At 32.8% G+C, this 13,175-nt stretch overlaps 1 protein-coding gene across 3 annotated transcripts in view; it reads right to left on the minus strand.

Annotated features, from left to right (window-relative positions):
• SPOCK3 (SPARC (osteonectin), cwcv and kazal like domains proteoglycan 3) overlaps positions 1–13,175 on the minus strand; it is a 461,722-nt gene that overhangs the window by 172,381 nt on the left and 276,166 nt on the right. For all 3 annotated transcript variants that reach the window (XM_027600598.2, XM_027600599.2, XM_027600597.2), the window contains one exon: positions 369–492. In XM_027600598.2, the coding sequence (XP_027456399.1) occupies positions 369–492 (124 nt within the window). The remainder of the gene's footprint in view (positions 1–368; positions 493–13,175) is intronic.

Consider the following 13,175-nt stretch of genomic DNA (forward strand, 5'->3'; position numbering starts at 1 on the left):
AACATATGAGATAAAAGAAGTAATGATAATGACAAATGGTAGCTGCTATTGTTGTTATAATGATAATAATTGTTAACATTATGGTATGACATGGTTACATTTCTGACCTCTTTCATAGCAACAACAAACAAAATGTTGCTTTTAACTGTTCAGAGTGTTCATAACTTTAGTATTTCAAATTTTAAAAATTCTGATATAGGAGAAACCAATACACATTAAATCAGATTCCAAACCAGTGAGATTATTTGCATTGTTTTAAAAGCTAAATAAATTATTTGGATGACTACATGAGAGAACTAATAATTTCATTCATTATCTGGTAAATACGCATTACATGTTTCATACGAAATGACTATAATTGTCTTTACCTGAGAAGAGTAGGTATGACCATCTGAACCACACACAGGGTTGGTATAGACCACTGGGCACTGCTTGCAGGTGGATGATACGGGACCCCTCCGTTGCTTATGGCCTACTCCTGCATCTTTCATGCTGTTAAAACAACAACAATAACCATACTTAGTGAATTTTTTAAAATACATAAATTGATATTAACGCCAGGCCTTTTCTTTATGTCATTCCAACTCCTGAAGGCGAATTATATATTTTTTTAATTTTTTATTGTTATGTTAATCACCATATATTACATCATTAGTTTTTGATGTAGTGTTCCATGATTCATTGTTTGTGCATAACACTCAATGCTCCACGCAGAATGTGCCCTCTTTAATACCCATCAGCAGGCTAACCCATCCCCCTACCCTCCTCCCCTCTAGAACCCTCAGTTGTTTTTCAGAGTCCATCGTCTCTCATGGTTCATCTCCCCGTCCGATTTACTCCCCTTCATTCTTCCCCTCCTGCTATCTTCTTCTTTTTCTTTTTTCTTAACATATGTTGCATTATTTGTTTCAGAAGTACAGATATGTGATTCAACAGTCTTGCACAATTCACAGCGCTCACCATAGCACATACCCTCCCCAATGTCTATCACCCAGCCACGCCATCCCTCCCAGCCTCCACCACTCCAGCAACACTCAGTTTGTTTTTGAAGGCAAATTATAAACAGTAAACTCCATGTTCATTTTTAATGCATTAATCAATATGGTATTCTTCATTATAATCTTTTATTTCATATATCAAGATTTTCCCATAATAAGATAAGAATATATTCTTTTGAAATATTCTGCTGGTCACATAGTTATGTTTCATGATACAGAATTTTTGTTTTAATTTGCAGCTGTGATGTATTTTTGATAATCCCTGAAACAGAAGCAACAATTGCTTGGCAATGAAGAACTATTCCATTAAGAAGAGTAACTGAAAAGAACACCTAATTTCCCAGGTATACCCAATGTACCTGAAAATAAGAGAAACTTATTTTGAGAGAAAACAACAATAAAGAACTTTTCCAGCAGTGACTAAAATTTAGAAAGCCAAATTAGTAGGTTTAGTGATAGCCAACCCTCTTTTTATTATGTAGAAATACCTCAAATAGATCCATTTTGAGGCTTTGATTTAGAATAACTTGGGAAAAACCCATTCTTTTCCGTTACCGACACTTAGAATTATTTGTTTTTCCACTTTGTAATCAAACTGCTTATTGCCTTGCCTATTTGTGTGAACGGTTTACATACAGAGGGTAAAGTGCTAAAAAATAAGAAGCAAAATAACAGGGAATCTATTCAAAAACATTTAATATTTAGAAATTCTTTAATAAATCAGTACTCATTCATTAAAATTGTTTGTAGAGAGAGTAATTTGATGTGTCTACTGTGATGAGAAAAGATGTTTTACTTGAAACATTTGCTTCTGTTTGCTTTTCATTTTTTTCATGAATAAGCAAAACTACAAAAAAGTAATCCTGAAATACTATTAAGAAATGTAGTAATATTTTTATTATAGGGGAAGAAGTTCAAACTATGTGTTTGAAATTTTAATAAAATTTGGATAGACATTGAGAAAAAGGTTTTTTATCCTCTCTTCCTCTCCCCCCCAACCCTGCTTCTCTCAAAGATTTTTCATGAAACTATCATAGCTCTTAACACTTCTCTTAATGTCAATTTTGTAAATTTTGCCAAAAGACTGCTTTAAAATTTTGTCTGGCCACAGAGTTCATGTGATAAGAATAAAATGGGAAAAATAACCATGCTGCTACTACTAATTAAATAACTGGTACAAAATTCTAATGGGAATTAAAACAATAATTGGAAAACTTGGAACATTATAACACTACAGACTTATAAGTTGCAGAAATGGAGAGCAGAGGGAAATAAATAAATATATATATATATATATATATTCTATTTGCATTGTTCTTTCACATTGTATAATCAAAATAAGGCATAAAATTATGCAATCAGATACCTTAGGAGAAATTATTACCAAGTTCAGTTTCCTCATCAATAGAAAGTATTTTATTAGAAAGTATTTCATTAGAAGATGCTGTATGCTTTGGGATACATATATATATATACCGTATTTATGTAAAACAACCACTTTAGTCATCCTTATTCTCTTCAAAGCCAACATTGCTTTCCAATTCCTAAAGTACATAAATAAAAATGGTATTTTTTATTTAGACTTCATCCTGGTTAGAATTTGCTGAAGTATCATCAACATTATAAACATTATAATATTGCATATATTTGTACCAGCATTTTGAATAAGAGTTGATGCCAAACCATACCATGCCCCAAACCAGTATTTACTTATGTTTATTTTTAAATAAATGCATTAGATGAGGGTAAGCTAACCAATATTCATATTTTAATATATATTATTCCTACCATAACACCTGGAGAATGAACATTTTATTACATTCTGTAAATCCAAAAGAAAGCACTTAGCATTTTGTCATCATAAGATAGTCTTTATAGAATAGACTTTACACTTAACAAAATAGTCTAGAAAATTTGAGCCTAAATTTGAAATCTGAAATTCTAAATATTACAGTTTTTATGTGTTCTTAAATCATCTCAGACTGATGTAATTTACACATGAAGAAAAATAATTATTTCATTTTCTGTAGAAAGACAAATTACATTGAAGCACATAAAGGGCAATATAGAGTATACTTTTTCTAACTTACTTTCTAACTAAGTTTTCTAACTTTTTGTATTCATGTTAGAATTAAGGTATAAGTACAAATGAATTTTTAGGAATCTTATTTGACAAAAAAAAATACTTCTACAAATTCATAGATTGATTAACAATGTACTATCTGGAATCACCAGGTATACACAAATAAGACATGTGCTTTCTTTATTTCAAAAATCAAAACATCTACAATTGAAAAAATAAGAGAGTTACATGTGAAAACAAAATAAACAGTATCATATGGTAGACACTGGAGGAAAAATAAACTATCATTAACAAAGGCTTTAGGATTCTGAGTAATGTTGATCATTTCTAAAGGCAGGAGTTGGGCAAGTCTTTGCAAACATCTTGCTGCCCCTTAACACTTCACAATTCTCCACCTGTCAGCTAGCTCTATGTGTATCTCTACTCATTCCATTCACCATGGAAGACATTTTTACATCCCAGAGTCTATTTCATCAAAGTTATCATGTGATTCAGAATTTGTTTGATTTGATATCAAGAATGCTCCTCAGAATTAACATTACTCACAATCTTGTCTATTAAAATACTTGTCTTGCTCTTAGGAAAATTAGTGAAGTAGATGAGGTTATAGCTGAAAATGTCTAAGGTTTAATTTAATATCTATGTAGTTTATGTAATACATAAACATATATAATTACATGTAGTGAAGATTTTTTTTGTTTGATTTTTAATTACATTTTGAAGGTCCTATTTAAGGAAGAACAATTGTGCCTCTAAGTGAGAGAAAGTCAAGGAAGTCCAAGATGGGCAGCCCAAGATGGGCAAAGTGAAGGGCTTAGGAAAAGGCAGAGCTGGCTCAGGCTATCAGAATGAGTGTCTGGCACATGTGGCAGGAGGAATGACAGGTGAGAAACTAGCATAAGCAAAAGCATCAGTAGGCATATTATTCTGACTATTCCAAATGTAAAAGATTGTTAACCTTTGAAAGTAAGTCTAATTTTTTGATATACCAAAAGCCATTAGCAGTTAATTATTTTGAATTATTATCAAAGGGGGCAATAAAATTTCCCCCCTTAATGAAGTACAAAATTCAAGCTGGCTGCAAAATTCTGAAATTATTTAGAAACTACTCTTCCAATAGCAACTTTGCTAGAATAAACTTCTTAAAGGTCTACCTTTAAGAAGTTTCAACTATTTTTCAACTAGCTTCAACTATTTTTCAAAAATACATACTTCAATTTTGAAGACTTGAGTTAAAAATTTATTTACTGACTTTACAGTGGTAAACTATATATGGTCATAAGCTTTTCCTTTAAAGAGCAAAAAAGATTTGTATTTTTGAAGCTAAAGAATGAAGCAATTAAATGATAATCTATGACAAATAAAGTCAAGGATTTTTCTCAAAATTTTCTTATTTAAATATTCCACCATTCAGGCACTAAGTTAGCTTCATACCAATATGCCTGTTATTATGTTTCTAGGAGGTGGAAAATTAAACTACTCAAAAGAATTTATACTATTGCTAGGGCTCCTTTACATGACTTATTTTGAGGCAGTTGCGTTCTATCATCTTCTTATTACCTGAGCTGTCTCCTGTGCTCCTGATATATCTTTCACTCTGGTCTTCTGGGTTAAGACTGAAGCAGCAGTCACACATGAAACCTCAACAGTCCCTTATTTTTCTAATAACTACAATGTTAATTACTGCTACATCTATTTATTCAATTATGGTCTATTTGGTTTTCTGTTTAGTTAATCATGTTGTGCATTTTAACAATATAATTTGAGCACCATGTCCATGTTTTAGGATTTACATTGATTTTGGAAAGAGCACAAAGATGTTACCGAAATGGTTAGCAGGAAAAAAAAATCTCATTCCAGTTTGATTTAATTTTTATACATGACCATGTCATTAATCAGTCTTGACAAGTCAGTAACGTCCCTGGGTCTTAATTTCTTCCCTTATACAATACTAAGCTTGATCCTGAGCATTCCGTGAGTCTATAAATCTTTAATAAAATTACTTATACAAAGACACTCAAAAATTAGAATCATAGACAATGCATACACGCCATATATTATGATTTTAGAACTTGACAGTGTTACTAAGTGAAACAAATATATCATTATGGTGTGAAGGATGATGTTGGTGTGAAGGATGATGATGTTGAGTGGGACAAGAGACAGGTTGGAATGCTGAAGGTGCAAACTTCAGCTATCTCAAGGTAGCAAACGAAAGGAGGAAGCCCAGTCTTGTGATAACTAATGAAAGAGGAAAGATAAAATATGGCTGTGCTTAAAGAGATATAATTTCTATGGAAGTATACCTAAGAATTAAATAATATTTGTATTATAATATCAAACAGCATCATCAATAAATCATAAAAATAAAAAATATATCATATTTATACTATAAATAATTACATATTTTCCTAAAAGTCAAGTTCTTAAACTGACATCACACATAATAAATTCTCATTTCTTTAGGCCATAAATATGCAAACAGAAAAAAATGTCAATTTATTTATTATATCTTTACCTTAGGAGGGGAATCATCAGTATATAAGACTTAATTCCTTAAGTGTATTTGCTTCTTTCTATATGCACTGATATTAACTTTGCTTCAACAAAAGAAATTTATTGTAATCTGATAAAACAACATTCAAGTGAACACAGATATTCTGTGAGTATCTCAGCTGAGGACAGCCTGAAGTGATGTACTTCTTGTCTGGTTAATACACCTAACATTTCAATTCTTTTGGGCAGTCAGTTTTTGAAGTTCTGCCAGACTTGTGGAAGAATTCTTTCTTAAGACACAACTAACAACTTACGATTCATTTCCTATTGGCCATAACACTTCAAGAAACAAGTCTGCCCTTATTACTTTTTTTTTTTTTTTTTGCCATGGGTCTTAGAAAAGGACAGATGGTATTAGCAAGGTGCAGGAAATTATCTTTTGGGGCAAAAGTTGAAAAGCCCTATACAGAACTTATTAAAACTGTAGTGGCCACTATTTGCTTCCCATGATTTTTGTACTGTGTATGACAGGAGTTTAAGCAATGAATCAAGGTATAAACAATCAATTTTAATTTTAAGTAAAAAGACATATTCTACAAATACAAAGCAAACATTTATTTATATTGGAAAACATTATTAACTATAGCTACTAAACTACAAATATTAAAAATAAATTGGCATAATTTATTCTGCAATATGAACAGAAGCTCTACTTGTTCCTTATATGTTACAAAGAACTAAGATTCATAGAAAAAGCTCACTTGTAGATGTATTTCAAAATTCACTAATAGGTGTAATTAATAAAACGTATCTTTAAAAACTATTCATAGCATAAATTGAACTCATTCTAAAAACTGATTGTAGTAATAAACTCTTGTCATGAACTGTATTTACCAAGTCAACTTATATCATACAGTACTGTTGCCAGGAAATAAAAGTAATTAGTGATTTAGGAAGCATATTTTTTTACAGAGTAATAAAATTGAACAACAGAATTTAGACTTTAAAGAGATGTGGATAATTTATAATGTTCCACACTTTCTTTGAACAAATGTTAAAATAATATGGTAGAGTTATATTGCTACATAAGTAGAATACAACTTAAGTGAGGTCTATTTCAATAACCAGTATATTTGAACGTAGATCTTGCTAACACAATAAGCCAATTAGTGAGGCTAATTTTCTGTCAAAGAACATTTCCCTGACCTTATTTTAAAGCTATGTTATCATTGTGAGATTTGAATCATGGACAAGTTATGATGATTGAATGATATAATCCATCAAGTAAATAATTTTTTCATTAAGCAGTGAGCATATTTATAATTATTAAAGACATCAATGAATAACTTCAAATTTCAATATAAACAATACTATAAATGACACTTATAATCTCTTTATCAATCTGATCCCCAGTGGACTGAATGAGTAATAAAGGTTTAAAATGTATAAAATGTAGATGATGCCAAATTCAGATCATAGTCCTTACTGTTTCCACATAATTAATTTCAAACATTATTTTAGTTACTAAAGTCCTCTTTATTTAGCTTTGGAAAAAGTATATTCAACTGCAAAGGATGTTGACTATTTAAGATTTAGTCATTGGTGGAGTTATTATGGATTAGAAATGTCCATAAATCTACTTCCAGCAAAACAGACCAACAGATTGAGAATTCATGATCTTACATATGATAAAGCAATTATCTAATTAACAAGTATGTATAAATGTATTCATTGGAAGAAGAACTGGAAAGTTGCTTTTTGTTTTCAAGCCAATAAAATTTCATCAAACAATATTTTAGGAACTGAGTCAGGTATTTACACAAATTAAAGTTTAGATTTTCATGTGTTTTGATAGTCTATTACATGCTAGACTCATATGTTGCAGTAATATATATTATTTTAGCAATCATATACAATATGTGTTATTTTTTAAATTCTGAAGCTAGAAATAGAGAGGTGGAGGGAGCCTAATTATCTTGCTCAAATTTCTAGTGCTTATAATTATAGATATGGACTTCAAGTGTTCAATTTTTTACTTGATCACTAATGTTTTCCTTGCTATAATGTATATATAAAGTTTTAAATGTCATGGAAAACCACATCCCATATTTCATAAATTTCTATATCTGTTTTACTTAACAGGTGAAAAATGACAATTACTTTTCAAATTTTACTTAAAAAAGCACCTACACCAGTAAGTGTTGTCTAGAGTACATATCTGGCTGATTAAAACTGAAATTTATATGGAGTGCAATAAATAATATATCACCATACATGTGATTCTGATTTAGGGAATCAATACAAATATTAATTTACTAATACATGAATTGGTTCTATTTAATTTGCATAGACAGGTGTAATTTCATTCCAGACACGAGAATGTTTATGACGTCTAGCTTCCTATATTTAAAATAATAATTCAGAAATTCTTTGTTTTTTTCAATTATTAATGTTCATAAATAAAGCAAGCTTTCAAACATTAATTATTACTTTAATATGAAGTAGTTCTACAATGCCTACACTGAGCAAAGTTTGAACTAAGATTTAGTTCACAAGAAGAGATGACTCTTAAAGATCAAGGAGATTCTATATTTGGAAAGAACGTATTCACATTTTTAAAATAACAATGACAGATATGCAACTTAAAAAGAGAAAAATATCTACTAAAAGAAAATGACTAATAATACAGCAGTTACCAAGAGACATGAGAAAATATTCTGTGGGATCAAATATCTTTTTTTGTTCTTTCAAATTTATTTTTGAGTATAGTTGAAACACAATGTTACATTAGTTTCAGTTGTACAACATAGTGATTCAATGTTTATACATTATGCTATACACCGTGCAAGTGTAGCTACCATGTGTCAATATATAAAACTACTACAGTATCATTGACTGAATTCCCTATGTTGTGCCCTTTATTCCTGTCACTTATTCAATCCATAATGGGAAGCCTGTGTCTTCCACTTCTCTTCACCCATTTTGCCCATCTCCCCACCTTCCTTCCTTCTGGCAACCATCAGTTTGTTCTTCATATTTAAAAAAGGTCAGACTCTGTTTTTTCTTTGTTTGCATATCCATTTATTTTGGGTTTTAGATTCCATGTATGAGTGAAATCATATAGTATTTGTCTTTCTCAGTCTACCTTAATTCACTTAGTATAATACTCTCTAGATCTGTCCATGTTGTTGCAAAAGGCAAGATTTCATCCATTTTATGGTTGCATAATATTCCATTACATATGGCAAGATTGCATTCTTTTTTGTGGCCGATCAGTATTCCTGTACATATAAGCTATATTTTCCTTATCCATTCTTCTATGGAAACATTGCTTGCATATCTTGTCTATTGTAAATAATGCTGCAATAAACATAGGGATGCATACATCTTTTTAAATCAGTGTTTTTATTTTCTTTGGGTAAATAATTCAGAGTGGAATTACTGGATCATGTGGTATTTCTATTTTTAATTTTTGGGGGAACCTCCATACTGTTTTCCATAATAGTTGCACCAATTTACATTTCTACCAACTATGCACAAAGGTTCCTTTTTCTCCACATTCTTACCAGTACTTATTTCTTCTCTACCTTCTCACCAAGACTTGTTATGTCTTTTTGATTCCATGCCCATGAATTGGAAGAATTAATATTGTTAATGTGCCCTTACTACCCAAAGCATCTACAGGTTCAAAGCAATCCCTATCAAAATACCAACAGCATTTTTCACAGGACTAGAACAAATAATACTAAAATTTGGATGGAACCACTCGAGACCTGAAATAGCCAAGGCAATCTTGAGAAAGAATAACAAGGCTGGAGCTATCACAATTCCAGATTTCAAGAAATACTACAAAACTGTAGTAATCAATACAGTATGGTACTGGCACAGAAATAGATATGTGGGTCAATGGAACAGAATAGAGGGCCCAGACATAAACCCACACTTATATGGTCAATGAAACCATGTCAAAGGAAGCAAGAATATATAATCAAGAAAAGACATTTTTTTTCAATAAATAGTGGACAACTACATGCAAAAGAATGAAACTGGACTACTTTCTGACACCATACACAAAAATAAACTCAAAATGGATGATAGATATAAATATAAGACTTGAAGCCATAACAATCCTACAAGAGAACATAGGCAGTAATTTCTCGGACATCGGTCATAACCACATTTTTCTAGATATATCTTCTGAGGCAAGGGGAACAAAAGCACATATAAACTATTGAGACTACATCAAAACAGTAAGCTTCTTCATAGCAAAGGAAACCATCAACAAAACAAAAAGGCAGCCTGCTGAATGGGAGAAGGTATTTGCAAATGACATATCCACTAAAGGGTTAAAATCCAAAATACATAAAGAACTTACACAATGCAACACTAAAATATGTCTCGATTATGAAAAATTCTTTTGATTTTGTTTGTTTTTCTAAACAGAAGGAAACATTTTTAGCTACTCTTCAACAAATAGACCTGACAGCTTTTGCAGAAGCTTTCAACAATTAAATACCACATTTTATTTAAAAACCAGTCCCTAAAGTCCATTCAAAGTTCAGCAAAGGAAAATAGTTTTTACTTCATGTGTTGTCCTTATGAAAGTCATTGTTATTGACCTCTGCTTTGCTTACTGCTTCATTGGAAAAGGAAAGTTAGAGAAGTAAGAAAGGAGAAAGAAGCTACCATGTTGTGCTTGAGTCTGATTTATAGGCTGAGAGAAAGGTTAAGAGTACAAAACCTTCACTGTGCATCAGCTCTTACATTAGTTCTTATTTTTCAAGTAAGCTAATTAATAAAATTAAAAAGAAAGTTGGGGCTATGGACTCTGAGAAACAAACTGTGGGTTCTAGAGGGGAGGGGGTGGGGGGATGGGTTAGCCTGGTGATGGGTATTAAAGAGGGCACTCCTGCATGGAGCACTGGGTGTTATGCACAAACAATGAATCATGGAACACTACATCAAAAACTAATGATGTAATGTATGGTGATTGACATAACACAATAAAATTAAATTAAAAAAAAGAAAGTTGGGAGTTTTTGACTCCATAATATTTTTCTCTCTACCAGATTTTATTCAATTCCTGTCCTGAAAGCATATACTTTTTTTTTTTTTGAAAACATATACCTCTAAGCAAGTGTTGAGTCCTTCTGATGTAATAAGGAATAGAATCAGATATGCCAGACAAGGACATTTTCTTCAAGCAATATCTCAACAATGTGTACAATATCTAAAATGTTATCAGAAAGGCCTTCTAGTTTTATTATTCTTATTTAAAATATGTTATTACTTATAGTTACAGCTACTGACCATGTCCTAGGAACTGAATTAGGCATTATTACAACCCTATCACTAGCTCAACTGATAACCTGTCATCTTCTAACCTATAAATAGTAGCTACGTACCCTTCTAAATATTGTTTATTGATTTTCTCATGAATATACCCGATAACAGGTCCCGAAAGTATTTTACAATCTGATGGTACCAGGTGGGTGGGTCATTGAATGCATAGAGCTCACAATGTGTTTGGAGACAAAGAGATGAGCATAGCTTGCAGTGAGGATTGTCCTATAGTCCAACAAGTAATAAGGACAATTTAGAGCTTATATGGTCAACTTCCTACTCATGTTTGAGGTCACAAAATATTTTATGACTCTCTAAGCACACTTTTACCATCTCTTCGGTATCCTATGTACTCCCTTTGTGACTTATACCTTTTATTTACTTATCCATTATATTCTAACAGCCATCCATATTCTTATCTTTCTCATTTAACCCAGAATTACTCATTCTCCTCTAGTTCTGAACCTCTATTTGGCCCCCATGACATCTGCTAAACCATCAGGAGACATACTTATGCCTGATACCTACTCCTACCCTACTTCTGCTATTTCTTCTATCTCTGAGTTTGGGAGACAAGGAGCCACTTTTAGCAAAGGCCTACCTTTTGTGGCCTAAAACTACTTTTAACTTCCGTTGAGTCCCCCCATTCACAAATGAGCAGTTGAGCAGCAACAGAGATCATCCCAATCACAGCATGGGATAGTATAGAAATCAAATTTAAGCACAGCATCCTCTAGACTCACCACACCAAGCATTTTGACCTATGTGCTATTCGCTTCCTCACGTTCCTGATTTTCTTTTGGTTAGATCATGCTTCCAGAAATAGAGTTGCCAAATTTTGAGAATGTATTTGCTTCCTAAGTTTGCTGGAACACATTACCAAAAACATTCTGGTTTAAAACAACAAAGGTTTAGGGTCCCCTGGGTGGCTCAGTCATTAAGCACCTGCCTTTGGCTCAGGTCATGATCCCGGGGTCCTGGGATCAAGTCCCCCATCGGGCTCCCCGCTCCGCGGGAAGCCTGCTTCTCCCTCTCCCACTCCCCCTGCTTGTGTTCCCTCTCTCGGGGTCTCTCTGCCAAATAAATAAATAAATAAAATCTTTAAAAGCAAACAAACAAAACAACAACAAAAAAACCCCCAGAAGTTTAATCTCTCATAGTTATGGAGGTCAAAAGTCCAAAATCAGTTTCCCTGGACTAAAATCAAGACACTGGCAGAACTAACTCTCTTGGGAAGCTCTAGGCGATGGCTGTCATTCCTTGCCTTGTGACCCGTCTCTCTCTCTGCTCCATCTTCACACTGTCTTTCTCCCCCCACCCCCTTTGTGTCTGTGTCACAACTCTCTCTGTCTCTCTTTTAAAAGGACACATTGTGATTGCATTTAAGGTCCACCCCAACAACCCAAAATGACCTCCTCCTCTCGAGATCTTTAATTTAATCACACCTTTTGCCATATAAGATAATATTCATTCTTTTGTCATATAAGATAATACAGATTCTGGAAATTAGGATGTGGACATATCTTTGGGACAACCATTCAGCATATTACTGAAAGGATACTTAGAAGAAGAGAGATTTTATCTTTCTTACAAGAAAGGAGTTGTAGTAATGAAGTCTCTGGTTTGGAAAGAGGTCTTACTCAATCCCATGTAGAAATTTACAGTGAGAGTGTATTTTGTCCTACAGTTACTCTAATGAGCCCCTGTACATCTAAAAGAGGAACATATGGTCCATGGAAATACTTGGGACTCATGTATTGTCCTTCAGCTATTACAAGGCTGTGCTACTCTGCAAATATGTGCTTAGTCTCAACCACAGAAACACAGCCAGATCTCACTTTTTCTTCTGTCAGGAGAGAACAGTTCTGGGCTTCCCAATCCATGTACTTTAAACTCCTCTTATGTCTCAGTGCATTATACCATCTTACTTGACTATTTTGGGGGAAATTGAGTGTTAGAGTTGTGAAGAGTGGAAAAATGATAAAGTTGCCATTTTTATGGACAAACAATAAAAACAACAGTCATATCAATGTACCTCATCTGACCCTCAATTTGATTGGTAGAACAAGTGATGAAGGCAATGGGGACTTCTTTTAGTTCTTTGGCATTTAAGAGTAGTGGTCACTGGGGGCAAGTTGAAAGATAATAGTAGGTAGATGGACTAAGTGTCATGTGATAGGGAAAAATATAGTCTCCATGGCATCCAGCGTTTACAGGAGAGAAGCCATTGCATTATACCACGAATCTAGTTCAGA

This window comes from Zalophus californianus, chromosome 2 (genome assembly GCF_009762305.2).
Source record: "Zalophus californianus isolate mZalCal1 chromosome 2, mZalCal1.pri.v2, whole genome shotgun sequence".
In the NCBI taxonomy this organism is placed as follows: Eukaryota; Metazoa; Chordata; class Mammalia; order Carnivora; family Otariidae; genus Zalophus; species Zalophus californianus.